This window comes from Sus scrofa, chromosome 1 (assembly GCF_000003025.6).
Source record: "Sus scrofa isolate TJ Tabasco breed Duroc chromosome 1, Sscrofa11.1, whole genome shotgun sequence".
Taxonomy (NCBI): Eukaryota; Metazoa; Chordata; class Mammalia; order Artiodactyla; family Suidae; genus Sus; species Sus scrofa.
Genome location: NC_010443.5, coordinates 189,021,749 through 189,049,151, shown reverse-complemented (window position 1 = coordinate 189,049,151; position 27,403 = coordinate 189,021,749). Strand labels below are relative to the sequence as shown.

The 27,403-nt window shown below is 36.0% G+C and overlaps 1 protein-coding gene across 14 annotated transcripts in view; it reads right to left on the bottom strand.

Annotated features, from left to right (window-relative positions):
- The window catches only part of LOC100622535 (leucine-rich repeat-containing protein 9), a 115,161-nt gene that overhangs the window by 32,578 nt on the left and 55,180 nt on the right, over window positions 1–27,403 (bottom strand). For 13 of the 14 annotated variants that reach the window (XM_021062251.1, XM_021062234.1, XM_021062232.1 and 10 more), the window contains 8 exons: window positions 24,490–24,609; window positions 19,776–19,967; window positions 18,497–18,622; window positions 16,711–16,845; window positions 15,515–15,692; window positions 13,246–13,466; window positions 5,402–5,524; window positions 87–217 (listed from right to left, as the gene is read on the bottom strand). In XM_021062251.1, coding sequence (XP_020917910.1) covers window positions 87–217; window positions 5,402–5,524; window positions 13,246–13,466; window positions 15,515–15,692; window positions 16,711–16,845; window positions 18,497–18,622; window positions 19,776–19,967; window positions 24,490–24,609 — 1,226 coding nt within the window. The remainder of the gene's footprint in view (window positions 1–86; window positions 218–5,401; window positions 5,525–13,245; window positions 13,467–15,514; window positions 15,693–16,710; window positions 16,846–18,496; window positions 18,623–19,775; window positions 19,968–24,489; window positions 24,610–27,403) is intronic. The other variant, XM_021062239.1, reaches the window with a different exon arrangement.

The following is a 27,403-nucleotide window of genomic DNA, read 5'->3' as shown; positions in this document are numbered from 1 at the left end:
TATGGTGTATAAATTATAAACCTTAGAAAAATAATAACTATATATTTAATGATAATATCAGATAGCATATAATGAAACGATTGTACCTGATGGATGATGAAGTCCAATTTAGTTCTTGCATTTGAGTGAAGTTTGAATGTCCCTGTCGTTCTGCAATCATGTCAGAAGTAAGTCTGCCACCAAACAAGTCTTTTGCACACTCAGTCTCTGATGGTTCCTATATATTAAGATATTTAGAAAATGATGTCCTAACAAATGACTAAATGACATGAATTCTTTCGTTCTGCGTCAAAGTGGAGTGGACTCAATTTCTATTTCCTACTAAGTGCAGCTAATTCCCTGGATATTGTATATAAAATAAACATAGGAGACTGAAAGGTGCAGAGAAGAAGGAAGACCAGCTAGCGACCTTGGAACCTTAGAAATGAGATGGTAGTGTTTTCTCTGGTGTGTTACTGTGATAATAATAAGAAATATCCACCCAGTCTTCCTGACCTGGCCATATGGTCAGGCAGGAGTGCAATGGAAACCTGACCTATTAAAAGGATGCCCATATGGGACACAGCCCTATGGAAATTTGAGGGGTAGGTTAAAGTAGGACACACTGATGCCCATCAGAACTCCCTTCCAATTTTGGAAGGTGATTGGAATCGACAAGCAGATAGCCCCATATGCTCACTTAAGGTGGCCACCTGGGTCTGTAAAATAGGTGGACATTGGGAGTCTACAGCAATAAGAAATGGACTGAATCTAGACGTGTTCCTCTTGCACCCTCTGAGGCACAAAATATCAACAAGAACTCTTTTGCCTGCCAGCACAAAAAACAGAGGCTGCAGATGGCAATGTGGCAGATTTCCTGTGGGAAGGCCCTGGATATAGCTGACGAGCCAGACTGAGGCTGGTAGCCCTGGGGGGCCACAAATGGGTCTTGACAGGAATAGATACTGACTCTGGACTGGGTTTTGCTTACCCAATGTAGATGCAAATGCTCATAGTGCTGTAAAAGAAATGGAACTGAAGATATTGCACCAATTTATACAGTTAATGTTATTTCTTCAGACCAAGGAATACACTGAGCCCATAATATCCAACAATGGGTAGAAAGATCTCCTCAGAGTTGTAGTTTGAAAGAATTGAAACAGGCAGTTAAAACGCTGGTTATCTCAGACAGTGGCAGATAAAAGCATGAAGGGCTGGCTTGTATGCCATCCTGAGAGTGCTCGCACTCCATGTGAACATGAGTGGGGCTAAAGGAGAATCCATGCTAGACATATGTATCTTTTTCTGGTAGATCTGGGGGAGAAAGGATGCTATATGCAGTTATTGCTAAGGGAGGATGAAGCTGATATAACCATTGTATCTATATATTTTTTTCTCTTCTTCCTCACATCACTTCAATTTTTTTTCCTACCTGATGTAGTGGTCACAGGACCACAGCTGTAACTACAAGTGCCAGAAACAGGGATGTTTCTTAAGAAAGAAACTGTAACTGTGTTTTTAAACCTTATGTCAGAATTCTTAAGGGCCTGATGAGGCTGGGTTTTACCTTCACCTGGTCTGCCAGAATTGGGGTCAACAATGGATGCAGCTGTATTTCCTGGTGTTGAAAAGAGACCACTAGTTTTGCCCCTATATAACTGTGCCCTATCTGAACAGGAGTGGGCTGAGGGGAGGTATTTGTTAGTCTGATATCACTGTCTGCAGTCTAGACCAACATAGTGGCTGAACCTAATGTCCCTTCCAAAGGTGTATGGGTATAAATGGAGAGGATGGGGAAGAGTAGTTATGGATAAAGGAATCAATAAATGGGTTATGTAATGAGGGAAATCTAATGTTACATTACCACATGAAGAGGCTTAGAGCAAGAGATGATATTATTTTAGTTCAGTTGTATCAGATGCCTAAAAGAGTAAAGCTATGTTTTCTGAGACCACTGCTGGTTTTAGAATCTGACAAGGTCTCCAGTGGAAGTCTGCAAGTCTGAGTGGCCTCAGCCTGGGAAACATTTCCATGATTATGGACTGGATAATGACTAAATGGGATTATAGTGATATTCCAGTCTCTTTTGAATTTTATGATCATTTTTGTTGTAAAGGATCTGTGTTCAGAGACCAGGGCATGGGCTGTGATACTGTGATTTATTTATTTTTGTCTTTTTGCCATTTCTTGGGCTGCTCCCACAGCATATAGAGGTTCCCAGGCTAGGGGTCTAATCGGAGCCTTAGCCACCAGCCTACGCCAGAGCCACAGCAACGCGGGATCCGAGCTGCGTCTGCGACCTACACCACAGCTCACAGCAATACCGGATTGTTAACCCACTGAGCAAGGGCAGGGATTGAACCCGCAACCTCATGGTTCCTAGTCAGATTCGTTAACCACTGCGCCACGACGGGAACTCCGATACTGTGATTTATAATAAGCAACATATATTTTGTCTTTGTCTACTGTTCCTGGCACATAGCTCCTAAAACTCTTCTATACAAGAGCCATAGGGACATCTTTTATTATAGTATTTGCGGGGTTTTTTGGTTTGTTTGTTTTCAGTTCCTGAAATAGCTCCAATATCAGAGTAACTCAATATTCACAAAAGGCTCCATTCAGCCACACCTGAATTTATCTTAACAAGGTACCTTTTGGAAAGTCCCTAAGAATGAAGGCTGGTTGCCATGGGAATCAACAATGCTTAGAGGGTTGGTATTTTCTTTTTTTTTCTTTTTTCGTCTTTTTGCCTTTTCTAGGGCTGCTCCCGCGGCATATGGAGGTTCCTAGGCTAGGTGTCCAATCGGAGCTGTAGCCACCAGCCTACGCCAGAGCCACAGCAACTCGGGATCCGAGCTGCGTCTGCGACCTACACCACAGCTCACAGCAACACTGGATCGTTAACCCACTGAGCAAGGCCAGGGATTGAACCTGCAACTTCATCGTTCCTAGTCAGATTTGTTAGCCGCTGTGCCACAACGGGAACTCCATAGAGGGTTGGTATTTTCAGTACCACTCCCTTCCCAGTATGATTATATATCCATGGAGCCTTAGTTACAGAATGAGACTCAGCTGGCCATGCTTTACCATTAAACAATCAAGTCACTTGGAATAAGTCATTTAAAGTCTCTTGAGTTCTTTGTGCTTATCCATAAAATAGAGGATTGGGACCATGTCATTTCTAAAGTGCATGTCCTTTTACTTCTCAAACTCTCTAGGTTAAATTGCTTTTCTACCTTCCTCTGCACCTACTTGTTGTGGCTTCTTTTCTTCTTTACATTTCCTAAATGGATGTATTAAAGCCCCACTTAGATTTCTTTACTTTCTCTACTCTTTCCTTATACAGTCTTACATATACATGTCAACTTTCTTCAGATTACTTCCAAATCTAAATAAATGTAAATTAAATGCCCCAATCTAAATTTAGTCCTGGTTTTCAATTGCCTACTTGCCATCTCCAGTCAGATGATCCACTGTCATATAGAACTTAGTGTGTCCAACACTAGTCATCTTATTCCCGAAGCTCCTTTTCTTCTTGTAATATTTGTTATAATGTCTCTTATTGGCATAGACCAAGCCTTGTAGACATCTTTTATTCTTCCCTTTCCTTCTTCTCAAATTTAATTGTTGCCAAGTTCTATCAGTTCTCCCCAGTACTTCTTTTAACCTTAAGCTCTCCATTTTAAAAATCATGCCCCTTGGTTCATTTCAGGGTATCATACTTCACATGCAGATTATGCTCCTAATAGTTTATCATCCTGTTGGTCTTGCACCTATTACTGTAAATACTACTGTTAAGTTTCCTACTATGTAGTTTTGAATATATTATTCCCTTAACTCAAAAATCTTCAGTGCTTTCCATTACCTCTCAATTAAAGTCTAAATTATTCAGTCTAGCCTTCTTGTCCCATTAGTTATATTCTAACTCATTCCACAAAGGATTTGTTTTATAGGAAGACCATATAATCAAATGGAAAATTGCAAATAATACATAGTGAAGATCAAGACTGAGAATTAGGAGTTCCTGTTGTGGCTCAGCAGTTAACAAACCTGACTAGCATCCAAGACGATGCGGGTTCAATCCCTGGCCTCGCTCAGTGGGTTAAGGATCCAGCATTGCCGTGAGCTGTGGTGTAGACTGCAGACATAGCTTGGATCCTGCATTGCTGTGGCTGTGATGTAGGCTGGCAGCTGCAGCTCCAATTCAACCCCTAGCCTGGGAACTTCTGTATGCTGTGGGTATGGTTCTAAAAAGACAGATGAAAAAAAAAAAAGGAGAGAGGGTGAGAATGATATAAGTTAGAATAGATCAAAACTAGGACAGATAGATCATAAGTCCTACAGGGTTTTATTATTGAACTATAAATTTGGCCCTGAGCTTTTAGGTAGTCAAAGTGAAAGGGAAAATAGGTAAATAATACTGTCCCTGAGGAGAGCATGACTTTTTCTCAGAGGAAAAAGTTGTTCCTATACTTGCTTCTAAAAGTACTTTCTCAGGTGGCCCTTCAAATGAGGGCATGGAGAGATAGGAAGGACAAGATGTTCAACAATACCACTGGAGTACATGCAATACTAGTTTCATATGACTGTTTTTAAAACATCCCCAGATGAAAGCCAATACCTAAATAAAACCCAGGATGCAAGATTCTAGAGAATTGTTAGTGTTCAGAGGAGAATGTTTTTGATTCTTTATTCTGAGGAAGGCCCTGAAAAAAGCAGGGTTAGAATTAGTAATCTTCTCAGAATACCTCAAAGTCCCAAATAACGAACTATCCCTCAGGTTTCTAGAAACTTTGATGAGTTTTTATTGTCTGACAGGGGCTAAGCAATGTTACACAGGGAACCTTTTTATTCCTCACACATTTGTTGTGCACTTAGAAGCCTGGTATGAAATTGCTTGTTATGGAATCCAAGTTTTCAGATATTGCTTTCAATTCAGTTCTATGTTCTGTGTTTTTTTTTTTTTTCACACAGTGTAAAACGTTATTTTTACTAGTATAGCTTACTAATAATGTTAGCATACAGTTTTTTGGTTCAAATGTGTTTTTTCTTAAAGCTTAACAACTGTATGTTTCCAGGTAACAGGAAGCTATTTTAGGCCCAGGAGGATGCAAGGTCTCTAGGGCAGTTTTTCTATCCTTATCATAAAATCATGCTCTCTGTTAAGCACTGAATTCAGTGGGTGCAAATGTAAGCAGCATCTTCCCTCCCCTGCCACCTCAATTTAAGACAATAAAAATTGCCAGATGAGAAAAATTAAAAAACCCAGATCTAAAACGTTGCTTTGGAGACCTAGATTTTAATAAGCATAGTAAGTTTGGGTAACATACTAGTGATATAGTAACATTCAAAATGATTATGTCCTATGGATATGTTAATATGCACTTGGACCAAATGCCTGTAAGTCAATAAGGCAACTTACAATTGAGATTCCATCCAAAGCTTTTAGTTCTGGAAGATGAAATATTACAAACAACCGGTAGTTTTCTTGATTCCATACAATAATGTTTCCATACATGTCTAGAATGACCAGGTTGCATAAACCCTAAGTAACATAAATACATACATTTAAGGTGATATATATATATCTCACTCTAACAAGTTTTTTCCCCTTAAGAGTTTAATCAGCTTTGAATTTTTAACATTTGCATTACTCTATTATTTCATAGTGATTTGAGTGCTTTAAAGTGTACTTTTTAGTTCAGGGGTTACCTTTTCAGACTCTTAAAGTCTAATTTTGTGCAGTATTTCAGTGGTCTATTTTATTTGATCAGAATCCCTTTTGGATGCTGGTGATAAATGTGTTACCTGCGATAAAGGCTTGAGGAACTTAGCAAAGTTTAAAACATTATGCTTTATATAATAACAGTCTATTAAGTAGCATATATGTATTATATATAATACACACACACACAAATGTATATACAGATGTAACAATGAAATGAAACAGTTTAAAAACACAGTCTTCAGATGAGGGATAAAACTGAAGTCCTTCTGCCTTATAAAAGAGTAGCATCTCTTAAGAGAAAATGTACTTCCTTATTAGATAAGGTATTTTGATGTTCATTTATTGTGAAGGGAGGGCCCTGAGTAGGTATGGATGGGAGAGGTTAAGACAAGAGGGAATAAAACTGGGGATTAAGATGGCGGAATAGAAGGACTGGAGCTCAACATCACTCATAAAAACAACAAAATTAACAACCAAATGCTGAGCAACCTTCAATCAAATGGACTGGAAACTTTCAAAAAGATATCCTACTCCAGAAAACACAGAGGAGCCCACATTAAGAGGTAGGAGGGGCAGTTACATGATATAAGCAACCCCATACCTCCCAGGTGGGAAGCCCCACAGACTGGAAAGTAACTGTATCACAGAGACTCACCTATAGGAGTGAGAGTTCTGAGCTCCACGTCAAATCCCCATGCCTGGGGATCTTGCATTGGGAGAAAGAGCCCCCTGGAGCATCTGGCATTGAAAGCCAGTGGGGCTTGTGTGCAGGAGCTCCATGGGACTGGGGAAAACGGAGACCCCATTCTTGAAAGGTGCAAACAGACTTTCAAGTGCACTGAGTCCCTGACTGAAGTTCCTAGAGGATCTCCTGGGAAAACAAGGGTTGACTGTGGCTTGTTGTGGGGGAAGGGCATTGGAGGCAAAGCTCTTGGGATATGCGTCAGCATGTGTTTCTCTGGAGGTGGCCATTTTGGGAAAATCTGGCCCTACCTATCAATGCTGAGAAGCCCCAGGCCAAACAATAATCTAGGTGGGACCACAGCCTCACCTATCAGTAAACAGGCTGCCTAAAGACCCCCAGGCACACAGCTGCCTCTAATCTCACCCAGAGACAAAGCCCCATGCACCAGAGGGATAGGAATCAGTCCCATCTACCAGTGGGCTGGCACCAGTCCCTCCCATCAGGAAGCCTACAGCAAGCTCCCATACCAACTTCAGCCACAAGGGGGGCAGACACCAGAAGTAAGAGAGGCTACAACTCTATTGTCTGCAAAAAGGTCACCACACCAAAAACCTATAAAAATGAAAAGACAGAGAACTATAATTCAGATGAGGGAGAAGGAAAAAACCCCAGAAAAACAGCTAAGTGATCAGGAGATTCTCAGCCTCCAGGAAAAAGACTTTAGACTGTTGATGCTGAAGATTATGCAAGAAATTGGAAATAAACTGGAGGCAAAGATTGATAACTTACAGCAAACACTGAGAAAAGAGATACAAGATAAAAACTTAAACAAGAAGAGATGCAAAATACAATAACTGAAATAAAAAATTCATTAGAAGTGGCCAACAACAGAATACAGGAGGCAGAAGAACAAATAAACAAGGTGGAGGACAGACTAGAGGAAATCACAGATGCAGAACGATAAAGAGAAAAAAGATTGAAAACAAATGAGAGTCTCAGAGAACTCTGGGACAAGGTTAAATGCACCAACATCCATAATATAGGGGTGCCAGAAGGAAAAGAGAGAGAGAAAGGGACAGAAAAACATTCATAGAGATAATAGCCAAAAACTTCCCTAACATGAGAAAGGAACCACTTACTCAAATCCAGGAAGCGTAACGAATACCATATAAAATAAACCCAAGGAGGAACACCCTGAGACACATATTAATCAAACTGACCAAAATTAAAGACAAAGAGAAAATCTTGAAAGCAGCTAGGAAAAAGAAAGAAATAACATACAAGGGAACCCTGATAAAGTTATCAGCATATTTTTCAGCAGAAACTCTACAGGCCAGAAGGGAGTGGCATGATATACTTAACATGATGAAAGAAAAAAAATCTCCAGCCAAGATTATTTTACCCAGCAAGGCTGTCATTCAGATTTGAAGGAGAAATCAAAAGCTTTACAGATAATGAGAGAATTCAGCAACACTAAACCAGCTTTACAACAAATACTAAAGGAACTTCTCTAGGCAGAAAAGAAAAGGCCACAACCAGAAACAAAAATTCCACAAATGACAAGGCTCACCAGTAAAGGCATATATATAGTAAAGATACGAAATCATCCATGCACAATGATACTACCAAAATCAGAAATTGTGAGAAGAGGAGGGTACAAATGCAGGACACTGGAGATGCACTTGCAATTAAGAGACAAACAACTTAAAACAATCTTGTGTATATATATAGACTCCTGTGTCAAAACTTCAGGGCAACTGCAAACCAAAAATCTACAACTGATACACAAACAAATAAGAAAAATCAACTCAAATACAACACTAAAGATAGTCATCAAACAACAAAAGGAGAGAACAAGAGAAGGAAAGAAAAAACAGAAACAAAAACAAATCCAAAACAGTTAATAAAATGGCAATAAGAATATACATATTAATAATTATCTTAAATGTCAATGGACTAAATGCCCCAAGCAAAAGACATACACTGGCTGAATGGATACAAAAATAAGACCCATATATATGCTGTTTTCAAGAGACCCACTTCACTTCTAGGGACACATACAAATTAAAAGTGAGCGGGTGGAAGAAAATATTCCATGCAAACGGGAATCAAAAGAAAGCTGGGAGTAGCCATACTCATATCAGCCAAAATAGACCTTATAATGAAGAATATTTTTTTTTTTTTTGTCTTTTTGCTATTCCTTGGGCTGCTCCCGTGGCATATGGAGGTTCCCAGGCTAGGGGTCCAATCGGAGCTGTAGCCACCGGCCTACACCAGAGCCACAGCAACACGGGATCCGAGCCGCGTCTGCAATCTACACCACAGCTCACGGCAATGCCGGATCGTTAACCCACTGAGCGAGGGCAGGGACCGAACCCGCAACCTCATGGTTCCTAGTCGGATTCGTTAACCACTGTGCCACGACGGGAACTCCAGAATATTTTAAGAGACAAGGAAGGGCACTACATATTGATCAAAGGATCAATCCAAGAAGAAGATATAAAAATTTTAAATATCTATGCACCCAACATAGGATCACCACAATATATGAGGCAACTGCTAACAACATTAAAAGGACAAATTAACAATAACACAGTAATACTGGGGGACTTTAACACCCCACTTACAGCAATGGACAGATCAACCAGACAGAAAATCAATAAGGAAAAACAGTCCCTGAATGAAGCATTAGACCAGATGGACTTAATAGATATTTATAGGACATTCCATCCGAAAGCAGCAGAATACACATTCTTCTCAAGTGCACACGGAACATTCTATAAGATTGATCATGTCCTGGGCTACAAATCAAGCTTCAGTAACTTTAAAAAAATTGAAGTCATTTCAGGCATCTTTTCTAACCACAATGCTATACGACTGGAATTCAACAAGAAAAAAACTGCAAAGAACACAAAAACGTGGAGACTAAACAACATGCTACTAAACAACCAACAGATCACTGAAGAAATCAAAGAGGAAATTAAAAACTACCTAGAAGCAAATGACAACAAAGATACGACACTCCAAAACCTATGAGATGCAGCAAAAGCAGTTCTAAGAGGAAAGTTTATAGCAATACAAGCCTACCTCAGGAAACAAGAAAAAGCTCAAATAAACAAGCTAACTTTACATCTAAAGCAGCTCAAGAGAGAAGAACGGACAAGACCTAAAGTTAGGAGAAGGAAAGAAATCATAAAGATCAGAGCAGAAATCAATGAAATGGAAACAAAGAAAATCACACAAAATATCAATGAAATGAAAAGCTGGTTCTTTGAAAAGATCAACAAAAGTGATAAAACCTTAGACTTATCAAGAAAAAAAGGGAGAGGACTCAAATCAATAAAATTAGAAATGAAAAAGGATAAGCTGCAATGGACATCACAGAAATACCGAGAATCATGAGACTACTACATGCAATTATATGCCAATAAAATGGAAAACCTAGAAGAAATGGACACATTCTTAGAAAAGTACAATCTTCCACGACTAAACCAAGATGAAATAGAAAAGATGAATGGACCAATCACAAGTACTGAAATCGAAAATGTGATTTAAAAACTTCCAACAAACAAAAGTCCAGGACCAGATGGCTTCACAGGTGAATTCTATCCAACATTTAGTGAAGAGCTAACACCTATCCTTCTGAAACTATTCCACAAAATTGCAGAGGATGGGACATTCCCAAACTCATTCTGTGAGGCCACCATCACCCTGATACCAAAACCAGACAAAGATAGCACACAAAAAAAAAAGAAAGAAAAGAAAACTACAGGCCAATTTCACTGATGAACATCGATGCAAAAATCCTCAACAAAATACTAGCAAACCGCAACCAACAATACATTAAAAGGATTGTACATCATGATCAAGTGGGATTTATCCCAGGGATGCAAGGGTTCTTCAATATCCACAAATCAATCAGTGTGACATACCACATTAACAAACTGAAGAACAAAAACCATATGATCCTCCCAATAGATGTGGAAAAACCTTTGACAAAATCCAACACCCATTTCTGATAAAAACCCTTCAGAAAGTGGGCATAGTGGGAACCTACCTCAACATAATAAAGGCCATATATGACAAACCCACAGCTAACATCATTCTCAATGGTGAAAAGCTGAAAGTATTCCCGCTGAGATCAGGAACAAGATAAGGATGTCCACTCTTGCCACTGTTATTCAACATAGTTTTGGAAGTCCTAGCCATGGCAATCAGAGAAGTAAAAGAAATAAAAGGAATCCAGATTGGAAAGGAAGATGTAAATCTATCACTATTTGCTGATGACATGATACTATACCTAGAGAATCCTAAAGACTCAACCAGAGAACTGTTAGAGCTTGTCAATGAATTTGGTAAAGTCACAGGATACAAAATTAATACATGGAAATCAATTGCATTTCTATATACTAAAAATGAAAGATCAGAAAGAGAATCCCATTTACCATCGCATCCAAAAGAATAAAATACTTAGGAATAAACCTATCTAAAGAGATGAAAGACCTGTACTCTGAAAACTATAAGACACTGATGAAAGAAATCAAAGATGACACAAACAGATGGAAAAACATACCATGCTCTTGGATTGGAACAGTCAATATTATCAAAATGACTATACTACCCAAGGCAATCTACAGATTCAGGGCAATCCCTATCAAATTACCAAGTACAATTTTCACAGAACTCAAACAAAATATTTTAAAGTTTGGAAGCACAAAAGACCCAGAATATCCAAAGACATCCTGAAAAAGAAAAACGGAGATTGAGGAATCAGGCTCCCGGACTTCAGACTATACTACAAAGCAACAATCATCAAAACCATATGGTACTGGCACAAAGAGAGAAATACAGATCAGTGGAACAGGATAGAAAGCCCAGAGTTAAACCCGTACACCTACAGTCAACTAATCTATGATAAAGGAGGAAAGAATATATAATGGAGAAAAGACAGCCTGTTTGCTAAGTGGTGCTGGGAAAACTGGACAGCCACACGTAAAAGAATGAAATTAAAACACTTCCTAACACCATACACAAAAATAATCTCAAAATGGATTAAAGACCTAGCTATAAGACCATATACTACAAAACTCTTAGAGGAAAACATAGCACAAACACTGTCTGACATAAATGACAGCAATATCTTCTCAGATCCACACTTAGAGTACTGACAATAAAAATAAAAATAAACAAATGGGACTTAATGAAACTTAAATTTCTGCACAGCAAAAGAAACCCTAAACAAAATGAAATGACAACCCACAGAATGGGAGAAAATATTTGCAAATGAATCGACTGACAAAGGATTAATCTCCAAAATTTATAAACACCTCCTACAGCTCAGTATCAAAAAAAAAAAACCCATCAAAAATTGGGCAGAAAATCTAAACAGACAAGTCTCCAAAGAAGACATACGGATAGCCAAAAGAACACATTAAAAGATGTTCAACATCACTCATTATTAGAGAAATGCAAATCCAAACCACTATGAGGTACCACCTTACACCAGCCAGAATGGCCATTATCAAAAAGTCTACAAACAATAAGTGCTGGAGAGGGTGTGGAGAAAAAGGAACCCTATTACACTGTGGGTGGGAATGTAAATTGCTGCAACCACTATGGAAAACAGTATGGAGATTCCTCAGAAAACTAAACATAGAACTACCATTTGATCCAGCAATCCCACTCCTTGGCATCTATCCAGAGAAAACCATGATTCGAAAAGACACATGTACTCCGATGTTCATTGCAGCACTATTTTCAATAGCCAAGACATGGAAACAACCTAAATGTCCATCGACAGAGGAGTGGATCAAGAAGAAATGGCACACATACACAATGGAATATTACTCATCCATTAAAAGGAAAGAAATAATGACATTTGCAGCAACATGGATGGACCGAGTAATTATTATGCTAATTGAAATAAGTCAGACAGTGAGACACCAACATCAAATGCTATCACTTACATGTGGAATCTAAAAAAAGTACACAATGAACTTTGCAGAACAGATATTGACTCACAGACTTTGGAAAACTTATGGTTTCCAAAGGAGACAAGTTGGGGGGTGGGGGGATGCACTGAGGCTTTGGGATGGAAATGTTGTAAAATTTGGTTGTGAGGATTGTTGTACATCTAATAAATGTAATAAAATTCATTAAGTAATTTTAAAAAAAGAGGGAGTAAAATTACTCTGTATCTAGAATGTAAAATGGTTTATTTTGTTGCTAGTTTTGATTAGGTTGACTCTGCAGCTCTAGAAGTAATTATATTGGGGGAATATGATGAAGATAAGACTGAAAGTAGGGAAAGATAAGAAATGGACACAAGTTTTTGGTAGGAGATAAAGCCCTAGCAATATGGTATCTATAGTAAAAGGAAAGAGGCCATTGCAAGAGACCCAGTGGTAGGAAATGGCTGTTGACCTTTAGGAACAATGAAGTCCTGTATTATGTTTGAAGTAAATTTCTCTTCTTTGCTGTAGTAAACTCCCATTTTATTCAAAACTTTAGTAAAACCTGCTATATAGCTGCCTTGAGTTAGACATTTCTTAGGGAGAATTAAAGAGAGCAAAGTTGGGCAGGAAGAGGATTGGATTATTTTACTTGAGAACTAAAAAAATTTACAAGTTTATCAACTTGGGGACATTATGATTACACATACATATAATTTGTATGTATACATAAGTGAATGCAAATACAGTATAATAACCTTGTTTTTCTTGATTTTTAATTTTCACATTTACATTTTTCTATATTTTCCAAATTCTGTATAGTGAACCTGCATTACTTTCATAGTATAAAGAAATTTTTTAAAATTCAGAAAAACAAAAACATTAGTACCCCAGATAGTCACCTTTAAATTGTAGATCTCCTGATTGAGAGCAATGTAGTTATTGCTTATGTATAATTCAATTAGAGTAAAAGCTTTTTGTAAACCACTCAGTGAAGTGATTCTGTTGTTCTCAAGAGAAAGGGAATGAAGATGAAGCATGTTATCAAAAGTATGCTTTTCCAGACCAGTGAGAAGATTATTATTTATGCTGAGATGGGTTAATTTAGTCAGCTTGGAAATACCTAGAAAAATAAGCAAATTTAAGAGAAGATTCAGATAGCACTGAAAGATTAATTTAAAAAATAACTGGTTAGTTGTTTTGCTGTTTGTGTTTTCCTAAGTTCAAATGGCTTTATGGATTTTATAGCAACAACCATGATTGTTTTCCCTTTGTTAAAAGAAGAATATAATGTGTTCTTAAGTCCTAGCTAATATATTAAATTCCAATTTTGGATTTCTAAGTACGGTCATTCTTTTAGGTGTTAAGGGAAGCAATTGTGTGGGAAATACCAAATGAAGCTTTCAAATAACCTTTAAATGATGTGCTTAATTAAGATTTTCACCATCACAATAATATAAAGCTCTACACAAAGCTCAAAATAACCAACAGCTTTCAAGGAACTAGAATATATTCTGGAAAGTACTCCTTACCATGGAATCATTTGTATTAAAAAGAACTATTTAGTCTACTTCTACTTTTATATGCTTAAAAGTACTCTAAGGCAGGACTTTAGAAAATGCTACTTCTTACCACAGCCTAATCCCTATATACATTATGTACTGGAGACATTTTATAACTCTAGGTAGGATGGTGCAGTTCAGAGATAAGAACTTTGGAGTCAAAGCTGGTTTCAAATGTGACATTACTAGATTGGGACCATAGGTAATTTATGTAAAATTATGTAACTTCTGAGCCTAATTTTCCTCATCCATGACATGGATATACTGAAATCTACTTCTGAGAGTTATGTAATTAAATGGAATGACATTTGAAAACTATCAGTTACAGCTTTTGGGAAATAAATAATCAGTCCTCAATGTATTTTATCCATGTTCCCCTTCAACCAGGCTTTATCATGGGACCATGAAATGCTGTAAGTAAATCAATCTAGGGAAAGTTAACAAAATCCTTAAATAGATATTAAGCCTATTTATTTCTGGAAAAAAGATGATAAATATTTGTTAAAGTTTACTGGGGTAGCTATCTTTGAAAAGTGGGTATAGGGAAAATACAGATTGAAGGATTCTTCCCTTCTATGGGTTTATGGAGGGGAATAAAAAGGAAATAGGGTTCTAAATTGTATATACAAAGCAAAACTAACAACCTGTTTTATGAGAAAGGAAGACTAGTGGTGGTTTCAAACACAGATACCTGAGCTACCTGCCCTCAAGTTTATTCAGCTGAAATTTACAGAGAAGCCTGTGAATCTGTATACTCAGTAAGCATCGTAAGTGATGCTTATGATCAAGCAAGTTTTAGAAACTATTGTTAACAGCCATTAAAATAAAGTATAATAAATGTTACACATGGTGCTTTTAAATATATTTAATACTTGCTTTTACATACGTAATTTTTTTTAAATAAAATTTTTTATTTTATGAAAAGGATAGTATACATATATGCTAAAAATTATTCAAAAGTGATTAAAGTATAATTTAAATCTCTTTCCAGGCACAACTTTCAATTCTTACCTTCTCTCCTTGACAAGGACAACCCTGTTACCCAAATGCACGTTCAGAAATATTCTGTACCTAGATAAGTATGCATGATGTATGTATGAACTTACCCAGGCATTAGTAAAGCTGCTTAATTTGTACTTGTCGTGGATCTAAATAAAAAGTTATATAGTATACTTGATTTTCAACCTCTAGTGAATAAAATGTTCATTTTGTTAAAAGTCTTCAAATTTCCAAATGTAACCTTAATTCCTCATTTTGATAGATGAACTGGGCTGGCTTATCTTTTTCAAAAGCATGCCTCATTCATTTATGTATTTACTCAGTTCCACAAATATTGATTATTGCCTAGTTTGTAATCTGTGAGGTTTGGTAACAGATGGTAAACACTGGTTCAGACAGGAGAGAGAAGGTGAAAGTCAGCTAGTTGAGCTTATTATATGTAGCAGCCACTCACAGATGCTACTAAGAATTGTTTAGAATACTTTAAACATTCTTGGAACTTCTCTGGAGATTTTCCTCTTCAGAAATTCCATCTTCAGTGTTACTCATTTTTTATACTTGTTAATGAGGCATTCATATTTTAAGACTTTCACATTCTCAAATGCCTTACCTTCTATCTTTGAGATGCAGTTTCCATCTAATGTGAGTTCTTCCAAGTTAACACAGGATTCCAAGCCTTCCATTTTAGTGAGATTATTGTTGCTGAATGATGCCCATTTCAAATTTTCCAATTTTTCTAAATTTGTGATTTCAAAGAGATGTTGCCCATCTAAATTTAAGGCAGTTATCTGTAGAATAATTAACATTACACGTTACTTCTGAATCAACATCAATAAATTCAGTCTTATAAAAAAGGCTAATGAATTAATTCAAATGTGGTAAATAACGTAAAAAAATTCCTTTAGGAACTAAAGATATTACAAAGCTCTTAGTTTACAGGAAAGTAAAATTTGACAAGATTATTACTCAAAGAGGGACTTGTATTATAGACACTGAGCTGTGCCAGTCAGATTCCCAGCAGTGAAAGTCTTATCTCAGCTGCTGGAAGTCCTGTTGGCAGAAATCCTTCAACTGTCAGTCCCTTCAGGGACAGCATCAGCTGCAGAGAGCTGCCTTGTCCAAGGTCACACTCCTTCAGATTGGCCCACATCCAGTGATGGAGGGAAAGAAACACCTATGCATCTCAGACTATTTTGGGACAGATTTAAAGAGCCATTCTAATTCCAGAACTCCCTGTGGGGCCAGTCAGGTCTGTCACTGTGCCTGCTTCATGGCTAAGTATCTATGTATATTCCATAATAAAAATAATGACACTAGGTAGCTTTCATTTTCAAGAGTCAGAATCTCTTAACTCAGTTGCTATCTTTGGCAAGAGGTATAAGGGTTCTTTATGAAGCAAGAAGCTGCTGGTGCCCGGTAACCTTTTCCCTTATCGTTGGTTGAATTCTGACCCATTCTCCTGTTCCCTTGCCTGGATTCTTGATTCCTTTTACCTTGCCATCCAAACTTTTGGCTTGATCTCTGGCTCTGAGAATAAGTAAGGTTCCTTACTCATTCTGATGTATTATCAGAATCTGCCCTTTGGTTTTGTAGTGTACTGTTATCCTAAATTTCCCATTCTACAGTGACCACCATCAAGGAGTAGCCCCTGTGACATATCTACTCACAACTTGATTCTCTTTTAATTCTAATTTGACCCTTCTAGCTTATTACCTATCTGTGCCTTCTTTATAATTCAAAGACCAAAGCCAACTAAAAATCAACTGAAATTAAGTTTTTATATTAGTTTTAAGAATTAGCCTTTACCTTCAAGTACCAGTTTCCATTTAGATGTGAATGTGGTCCTGATTTTGAAATCTGTGTCAGAATTTTGGCAGAAGGCCATATACTAAGAATCCGTGGTCTCTCCTCTTTAGTACTAGAATGCCGTAAGAGAGAAAACTAATAAAATAAAAAAACTCATGATGAATAAAGGAAATAGCATATAGAGATTCATTTATATATACTTAAAAGTATGTTTCCTAGATGAGTGGCCCAGTGAACAGTTTTAAGATATGACATTTTCTTTGCCTTAAAATGTTTTTAGTATCTAGATATACTTTGTATATTTTACCTATTTTTTGTTTTAGCAGACATTTAATCATTACAAAATAATATTTATAAAACTGTGACAGGAGTGTTTGTAATATAAACACCCATATAATCCGTTCATGAAGCCAGTTTAAGAGTTAGAATATTCCTACTACCCCAGAAGCTCCTTGCGTCCTTTTCCTCCCTTTTCCTTTTCCTTTTCCTCCCTCAGAAGCTCAACTGACTCATCTCAAGTGAGTCAGTCAGTGCCCCGAGAAGCAATCAGATGATCTCAAACTTTGTATTTACATTACTTGCTTTCTTTATAGATCTATGTTTCTATCCATAGATAAAATATTTGTCTTGTACATATTTGAACTTTATGTAAATTGAGTAATATGTATGTATTCTGTGATTTGTTTTTTTGTTTTTTAAGGTCCCAATGATAGTCTCTGATCTTTTATTCTAAAACACTTTTGGTTTTGCCTTTCACAATGAAGTCCTTAATGCACTTGTCCGGTGCCTTTTGTTGACTAGCCTCCCTGATCTGTACAGGCAGCTCTGTTATTTATCAAGTTTCCTTGTATGTGTTGGTCTATATTGGGCCTTTATATTCTGTTCTATTGGTCTATTTGTCTAACTCTGGCAGTTATACATTGTCTTAACAGGACTTCAGTAAGTTTTAATTTCTGGTAGGGTAAATCCCCAACTTCTTCAGGAGTTAATTATATTTTTATCAACAAAAATTTTCTTTCCTTCATTTTGACTAGGTCCAAAATTAAATATTACATTTTTTAAGGAATTAATATTCAAATACTTTATGAAAAGTAAATAGCTAGATAACTTGAGTGGAGATCTTTATGATCTTGAAGCTACTTTGACCAAAGTAGCATTCTTCTTTATTTTTTGGCCATGCCTATGGCATGCAAAGGTTCTCAGGCCAGGGATCAAACCTGTGCCACAGCAGTGACTATGCTGGCTGCTTAACCACTTGGCCACTGGAGAACTCCCAAAGTAGCCTTTTTAAGCTGGATAATATAGCTGTTTCCCCTCCCTCAAGTTAATAGGTTTTGTTTTTTCAGCCAGACACATATAACATCAATGCTAAGTAAATAATTTACAAAATGCTTTCTCAAGGCCTCTAAAGTTACCTTCTCCACAGAAAGTTGCTAATCTTCATGCAGGTTCTGGTGAGTTCAGGTTGACTAAGGAAAAAAACCAGTTACCCTAGAGGTATTTTGGGGGTAGTGTGCAGGGAAGAGAATCCATACTACCAGTTGGTATTTAAATGAGATACATTTAAACAAAAAAAATTTCAAGTGATATGATGCTTATAGGTTGATTTTTTTATTAGCACGCTAAAAGAGAATACAAAATTTCAATGGCAAAACAAAAGTGTGTTCAGTTTGCACTCAGAGCAAGTGAGCTGCCCTATGTGTGCAAATCATGACAGAAACCCTTTTTGGAAATATTATTTGTATATTCTAAATAGAACAAGAAATATTAAACAGTAAAATTCAACCTGAGTAATCTTTGTTCCAGCGATAAATTTCGTAGCTGCTGTTGCTTCTTCTTCAGAAACGAGGACTCCATCTAAATGAGTAAGAGTCTTTAATCTGCCAATAACACTCATCCTTAATGTGGCTGGCTTGGGAAAAATAACAAAAGTTAATTTTTACAAAATATTACATATGTTATGACATAGGAGTACTTCTTCATTCCTTCACATATAATTCAAATTATGCAACACCTATTTATGTCTATAAAAATAAAGGCTTAAGTCTTTAAAATTAAATTATATTTAAGAATTAATCTGTTGTATTTGAATGTGGATAGTTGTACTCTTATAAAGGGAGGAAATCCTATAAGCTGTTGAAAAGTGACTGTGGTGAAAAGCGTTTAAAGAACAACTGCAGTGCCTCTTGTTTATCTAAATCAGCAGTTAGCTAGTCAGCTCCATGTGTGATCCAATACAGATCTTTAGCCTCTGACATTTAATTTGGCAATAGGGCTATAGCTGTACTGTGATCATTTGGGAAGTCTTTTCCTCTGGCAAAAGGAAAATATCCTTCAAAATACTGACCAAAAAAAGGAAAAAATACAACAATATAAACATAGTAAGATGGCCAATTTAATAGAACCAATCATGCTTTAGTCCCTTTTTAAAATGTTGAACCTAGTCTACACATTTTTGAAAAGCAAGGAAAAGAGTATTCTTTAAATTATAAAATTAGGGCTTATTTTAAGTACTTGCAGCTACTCTTCAACTATAACACTGAATACTGAAATTCTTAGCATGTATCTACATATTTTTGTGATGAGAAAAATTAGTGTTCAATCAAATTTTCTTTTATAACAGAATATAAAAGTTTATAATTCAGGTCTATCAGGTAATGTGAAACATTTATTCCCCTTTAATGGTATGTTTCTCTCATTGTATTCTATCCTTCTTTATTCCTATGCCTCATTACAGTAGGGTGGTTCCAGAACAATGAGCTATACTGAGCTATACAAATTCTCTGAAGGTTTGCAAATGGAATGGCATCTCAAAGTCTTAAAGTCATAATATTCTCAAACTATTAGAGGTCACAAAAAGTCTGAAATGAAATTACAGACTTTTTTCATAGTAACATTTGATTGATTTGATCCACTACCCTAAATTCAACTTATGAAATACTTAGAGGAAGTCTAGTGAGACAAAGATGGTTTGCCTATCTCTGGGTACTATTGAATAGTAGCAAGAAAGTGGCTTTGAAATAAAAATGACTGTTTGCTTTTTAATAAGCATGTGTGTTGCATACCTTTTGCCATGGATTGTGTCGAATATCAAGAGTGAGAAGGCTTGTAGTGTGTTTGCATAACACGTTTATTTCATCACCAGATTTCTTCAGTTGATTCCAGCTCAAGTCTAAGTGCTTAAGTTTCATCAGACCTCTAAATCCCTCAAGAGTTATCACATGGTTATGGCTTGCATCCAAATATTCAAGGTTATACTGCAACACATACAAAGAGAAGTAATGCTGTAAGGATCATGGTTTATATTTACATAGTTCTTTTCTCTCTGATTCTCCAAGTACTTTACATGCTTTTTGGTAATCTTCACAGAAAACCTAAAGAGTAGTTAACTGCAATAATGGTATAAATGTACATATTCTCCTAAAGAGCTACACATATTTTATTTTATTCATTCTCTTCTAATTCTCACTTCACCCTTGTGACATAGAATGGCAGTGTTTGTTTCCATGGATAAGAAGGCCGAGTAGAACTGGCAAGATAATTTGTCCCCAGCAAACAAAGAATTACCCTTTTTATATCTGGGCTTTTTTGTTTAAACCATTGAACCCATGGCCTAGTTAAAAATGGTTCTTCTTCAGAGGTAGAAACTAAACCTATTTCATTCTTTAAAAGTGTGTGATTTTTAATTATAATTTGTAAAAATCATGAAAGTAGCACATTCTTATTGGAAATCTGGGAAATATAGTAAATAAATAAAAAGAAAAAATAGAAAGCATCCATAGTTATATTGCTTAGAAAGAACTACTGAAAACATTTATTTTTTGCTCATGTATTTTTCTTGTGTAAAACAGATTTATTATTCTACTGTATAAATTTTTATATTCTTCTAACATGTTCACACATCCTTAAATATTCTTTAAAATGATTTTCATGATTGCATAGTATTTTAATATGTGGATTATTTGGATTGTTTTAAACATTTTATTAAGGATATTTATGTGGCTTCTAATTGTTGGCAATACTGCAGCAGATGTCCATGGTTATAAAACTTTAACTGAGACTCTGATATTTTTTCCAAAAAGGTTTTTAGAAATAAGATTACTGGTTTTAAGGATTTCTGCATTGTTAAGACTCTTGATAAATATTGCCAAATAGTTTTAAAGAAGTTGGTACCAGTTCAGATGAAGTAAACACATTAGTTAATGCTTTAAAAGAAATGGATGAAAATTTTAAAAATCAAATCAATTAAAAATTTAAATGAAGAGGTGAAAAGGACTCAAGAAAAAATGAAAACAGAATAAATATTTGACATATGGATAATGGAATCTTCTAAAGAAGGAAACCAAATCAAGGAAGGAGAAAAATTGCAAAACAACTTCTAGTTCAAAAAGAAATAAAAGAAAAAATGATTTAAATCTACATTTAAATCTACATTTTCAGATTTCAGTGAATCTGAAATATCTACCCAGGACAACCAATGCCAATATATAGTCTCATAAAACTATGAGAATTTAATGAAAACTAAAAAGTCCTTTGGACATCTAGAAGAAAAATAGCCTGTGACTTATAAGGGAAAAAATTACACATTCTCATTAGACTTTCCTACAGCAACACGTTATGCCAGAAGAAAATGAATAACATTGAAGATACCTAAGAAAAGAAATTGTGAGTCAAGGATTTTATATCTCACAAAACTGCCTTTTGAGAATAAGGACATAGATAAACCATTATCAACATGCAATAACTGAAGGGATATTGTTCCTATAAGTCCTTCCTGAAGAAATCTATAATAGAATATTTTTCAGACAATCAATGTGTTTGATAAAAACCTAAGCACTGGTAATGAGAACTGAATATACAATCACTAATTAAGAGAGAGTATAAGGGGTACAGTATGGTAAAAGTGAAAAGATACATATGTACAGTATCTTCTCTTTCTCACCATCCTGAACATCCTGAGTCATTTTTATTTAATTTAATTAATTTTTTTTGGATACTCCTGCAGCAGGTGGAAATTCCCAGGCCAGGGATCAAACCCATGCCACAGCAGTGACCAAAGCCACTGCAGTGACAAATGCCAGATCCTTAACTCACTGCGCCACAAGAGAACTCCCTCATAGTCATTTTAAGAGACACATTTATACATCAGATTCTTGATGTTTGAGGGGTTTATATCTAGCCACCTTGCTAATCCTGAAATTTAAAGACACCACTTGGGCATAAAATGAGTCCAGTTCCCTTATCTTCAAAAGGACCATGGTAGAATGTACATATATATGTGTGACTGGGTCACTTTGCTGTACGATAGAAAATTGACAGAACACTATAAACCAACTATAATGTAAAAAATAAAAAACATTAATAAAAATAAAAATATTACCACTCCAATAAATAAATACATACATACATACATACATACATACATACAACCATGGTAATATTCATCAAGTAAGTAGACTGTGAGGCTATGATGATGAAACAAATTTTTCTATTAAAGGAGAAGAATACTGCCACATTGTAAAATACACACTAGGCAGCTGGCCAAGTTTACTCATCTTGCATGACTTAAAGAGTTTACTCTTTAACTTTGTGCCTAAACAAAATTATAATGCCTATTATAACTTCTAGAACTGCTAGAAAATCATTAGAAAAAATTAAAAAAAAATGCCAATTTATATATCATCCTGGGACCTCTATTAAACTATCTTTTTTCCTCTGCTGCATACCAAATCCTATGAGCGATTCTGTTGAAAAGGACTTTGGCCTCATAGGCAAGTCTTTAATCCATTTTGCATGTGGCTGTCTAGTTTTCCAACACCATTAAAACTAGAAGAAATAGAAGCAGTATGCTCTTTGACGTTGGTTTTAGCAATGTCTTTTTAGATATGTCTCCTCAAGCAAGGAAAACAAAAGGGCAAAAATAAATAAATGGAGCTATATCAAACTAAAAAGCTTCTGCACAGTGAAGGAAACAAAATGAAAAGAGAACTTACTGAATTGGAGAAGATGTTTGCAAATCTGCAAATCATATATCTGAAAAGGGGCTGATATTCCAAAATATATAAAGAACTCACATAACTCAACAACAAAAAGCAAACAACCCAATTATGAAATGGGCAGAGGAGCTAAATAGACATTTTCCCACAGAAGACAAAACAGATGGCCAATAGGCACATGAAAAGATGTTCATCATTAATTATTAGGGAAATGCAAAACAAATCACAGATATCACTTCATGCCTGTTAGTATAGCTTTACCAAAAAGGCAAGAATTAACAAGAGAGGGTATGGGAGAAAAGTGAACCCTCATATACTGCTTGTGGGAATGCAAATCGATGCAGCCACTATGGAAAACAGTAGGAAGATTCCTCAAAAAATTAAGAACAGAACTACCATATGATCCAGCTTTTCCACTTCTGGGTATTTATCCAAAGAGTATGAAAACACTAATTCAAAATATGCACCTCTGTGTTCATAGCATTATTTACAATAGCCAAGATTTGGAAGCAACCTAAGTGCCCATCAATGGATGAAAGTATAAAGAAGATACGGTACATATATACAATGGAATATTACTCAGACATAAAAAAAGAATGAAACCTTGCCATTTGCAACATCGATGGACTTGGCGGTATTATGCTAAGGGGAATAAGTTAGACAAATACTACAAATACTGTATGATTTATATGGAATTAAAAAAACAAAGTAAATGAACAAATCAAACAAAAACAAACACACAGATACAAGGAACAGTGCAGTGGCTACCAGAGGGGTGGTAGGGTATAGGAAGAGTGAAATGGTTAAAGGTGGTTAACTGTATGGCGATGGATGGAAACTAAAGTTTTGGTGGTGAACACACTGAAATAAGTCGAAATGTAATATTGTATACATGAAACTTATATAATGTCATAAACCAATGTTACCTTAATTGAAAAAAAAAAGACTTTGGCTGACTAAAAGAAATAAAGGAGGAGGTTTAATACTAAAATGTATGGCCAAAAAGGCAAAGTGACAACTACCACAGTGACAGAAGTAGCAATGTAAGGGCCTGACAAGGTTGTGAGGGGGTAGAGAATGAGCAAGAGCTGAGAATGATGGTATAGTCTGAAAAGGTATGTCAGTGACCTGGGGCCTATGGAAACAGAGGATGCTGGGTTAGAGTTCTGGAACCCATATGTAATTATTTTTGTTATGTGATATTATATAGCAAGGAAAACAAAGCCAGACAAGATCCATATCTATGTGTACATGTGTATTACTGTATTTGTCCTATGATTTATGAGAAGGCAAACACAAGTCAAACAAGACCTATGTGTGTGTTTGGGTAAAAAGGACGAGGCAGAGAGAAAGAGAAAAAAACATACAGAAAATGAACAGACGTGAAGAACTGACAGCATTAGCTGTGAAGTGGTAAACTAGAAGGTGAAAAAATAAGAACTCACAAGAAGGAGAAAAAAGAAGTCAGAAAACAAGAGCAGAAGAAATTGGAAATGACACGTTAAAATGACATTTTAAAAACAAGTCTGGAGTAGTTTTACATTTATTTTAAAGTGGCTAGAAATCAGATGTGACCACAGGTATATATTTGGTTTGTAAATAGAATCTAAATCCTAAGACCCATTTTAGAGGAGTTAATATACTATAGTGTATGTCTGTCTGTTCCTGACTTGGACTGTGTAATCTTGAATATGGTATATAAGGTCATAATTACAAAAATAATTTATCCATTAAGTTAATAGTGTTATTTCACTTAAATAATTAAAAAAAAGACAGTTCTTACCAGGTGGTATATATCATCTAAACACGTAAATTCATTAAAGCTGATATTAAGTTTTCGAAGTCCTGTTAACTTAGAGAGATCTCTCAGTTTACTCAAGCTGTTTCCATGTAAATTCAGGCTCTGAAGTAAAATAAAATATAAATTAAAAAATAAGACAGGTTATATTCTAATCATAGTTATTTAAATAACATTAAGAGAGAACCAATGAGAAAAAAATCTAATTTTAAGGGTATAGTCTGGTTTTATAATCTAATTTTAAAAGGTGTAGTTTATAATGGCAGCATTGGACCTGGTTCTTAATTTGATTTTCACTTGGTCTAAGTTTATCAATAATTGGCACGAAATTCCTTTTATAAATAGTTAAATATTTTGTAAAGATATTCATTAGGGCAGATCTAGTTCTCAGGCCAGCTAGTGAACAATGTAGGCTCTGAAGAGAGAGGATAGCAAGAATACAGCCAGATGACAGGAAGTCACATGAGGGCACCAGCCAAAGGAAGAAAGGCTGAGGTGTTAAGTAGGAGGACAGAACATCAAAGAAGGAATTGAGAGAGTATCTAATAAGGCATTTCCTATATCAGAATTTGGCCCAAATTTTCCCTGCCCACTTGACCCTAGGCTATATAAAAATGAATTGTTATTATATTTTTATATTTACAGGAGACCCTGATATCTACCTATTTTTTTCTTTTAAAACTATATCATTATGAATGGTATCCAATGAAGATTATATGAAGATTTTATGTATAGGCTATAAAATAAACAGTGGCACAAGAAAATATACAATTGACCAAATTCTTCATAACAAATGGGTATTATGATAAAATCAGGTGTCTACCTCCCAGCCCTCTTCACTTACCACCACTGTCTTATACCCTTTTACACTGTGGGCAAAACTAAACATGTTGAATAGTGGTCAAAACTTTGCTAAAAGTAAGAAGGGCCAATTTATGTGGAATAGCTTACAGGTCACATACAGGTATGATCCACCACATGCATTTAACATGTCTACAACCTAATTCATAATCATCCCTTACCTGCTGGGAGGTCTATATTTTAAGTCCTGATTAAGAGTTTCACATCAACAGATGCTGCTTATTCCTTTTCCCTCTTTTTTTTTAATTGAAGTATAGTTGATTTACAATGTTTCTTCAATTTCTGTTGTACAGCAAAGTGACCCAATCACACACAGTTCCCTGTGCTGTACAGTAGGGTCCCATTGCCCATCCATTCCAAATATAACAGTTTGCATCCCCAAGCCCCAAATGGCCCACCCATTCCCACTCCCACTCCCCTCCTTCCTTGGAACCACAAGTCTGTTCTCCTTGGCTGTGATCTGTTTCTGTTTTGTAGATAGATTGCACAAATAAATGATATCAAATTGTACTTGACTTTTTCTTTCTGGCTTACTTCATTTAGTATGAGAATCTCTAGTTCCATCCAAATGGCATTAGTTTGCATTTTTTAAAAATTGTTATTTCCCCAATATAATTTATTTTTCTACTGTACAGCATGGTGACCCAGTTACGTATACATGTATACATTCTTTTTTCTCCCGTTATCTCGCTCCATCATAAGTGACTAGACATAGTTCTCAGTGCTACACAGCAGGATCTCATTGCTAATCCATTCCAAAAGCAAGTTTGCTTCTATTAACCCCAAGCTTCCAATCCATCCCACTCCCTCCCCCTTGTCTTTTTATGGTTGAGTAGTATTCCATTGTGTATATGTAACACATCTTCTTAGTCCATTCATCTGTCTATGGACATTTAGGTTTTTTCCATGTCTTGGCTATTGTGAATAGCGCTGTGATGAACATAGTAGTGCATGTATCTTTTTGAATAAATATTTTGTCTGGATATATGCCCAGGCATGGGATTGCTGGATCATATGGTAGCTCTATATTTAGTTTTCTGAGGTACCTCCATCCTGTTTCCAATAATGGTTGTACCAGTTTACTTTCCCACCAACAGTGAAGGAGGGTTCCCTTTATTCCACACCCTCTGCAGCATTTATTATCTGTTGACTTGTTAACGGTGGTCATTCTGACTGGTGTGAGGTGGTACCTCATTGTAGTTTTGATCTTCATTTCTCTAAAAATTAGTGATGTTGAGCATTTTTTCATATGCCTGTTGGCCATTTGTATGTCTTCTTTGGATAAATATCTATTTAGGTCTTCTGCCCATTTTTCAGTTGGGTTGTTTGTTTTTTTATTGTTGAGTTGTATGAATTATTTGTATATTTTGGAGATTAGGCCCTTGTCTCTTGCTTCATTTGCAAGGATTTTCTCCCATTTTGTGTTTTTTTTCATTTTTTAAAATGGTTTTCTTTGCTGTGCAAAAGCTTTTGAGTTTAATTAGGTCCCACTGGCTTATTTTTGTTTTTATTATCATTATTTTAGGAAGTGGATCAAACAAGATGTTGCTGTGATTTATGTCAAAGTGTGTTCTGCCTATGATTCTTAAGATATTTCTCAAACCAACTGCTCCATACCATCACCACTACCAGTGCCTTAGTTGAAACAATTATTGGTCCTCTGGACTACTACAATAGTTTGTACTAGATTTCTATCCCACCAGTCTGACCTCAGTTAAATCTAACCACAAGCCACCAAAGTTAGGGTCTTTAAAAACAGATTCTTAAAATAATCTAAACTTTTAAAATTGCCATCTAAAATCCATCCTAATGTGGCTATAATCTCCTGCTCTTGTAGCTAAGCCTCATGTATTTTCTTTGCATTCCAATCTAGGCCTCTCCTTCAGCCGTCACACCAACTATACACTAGCCACACTGAATTCCTCTGTGTTCCCTGAAGATAACCAGGATCTTTCAAAACCATATGCTTATAGATAGAATATTTACTCTGCTTCGAAGACAGAAACAACGAAGTCTCTCATAGCCTTCCAAATCCACA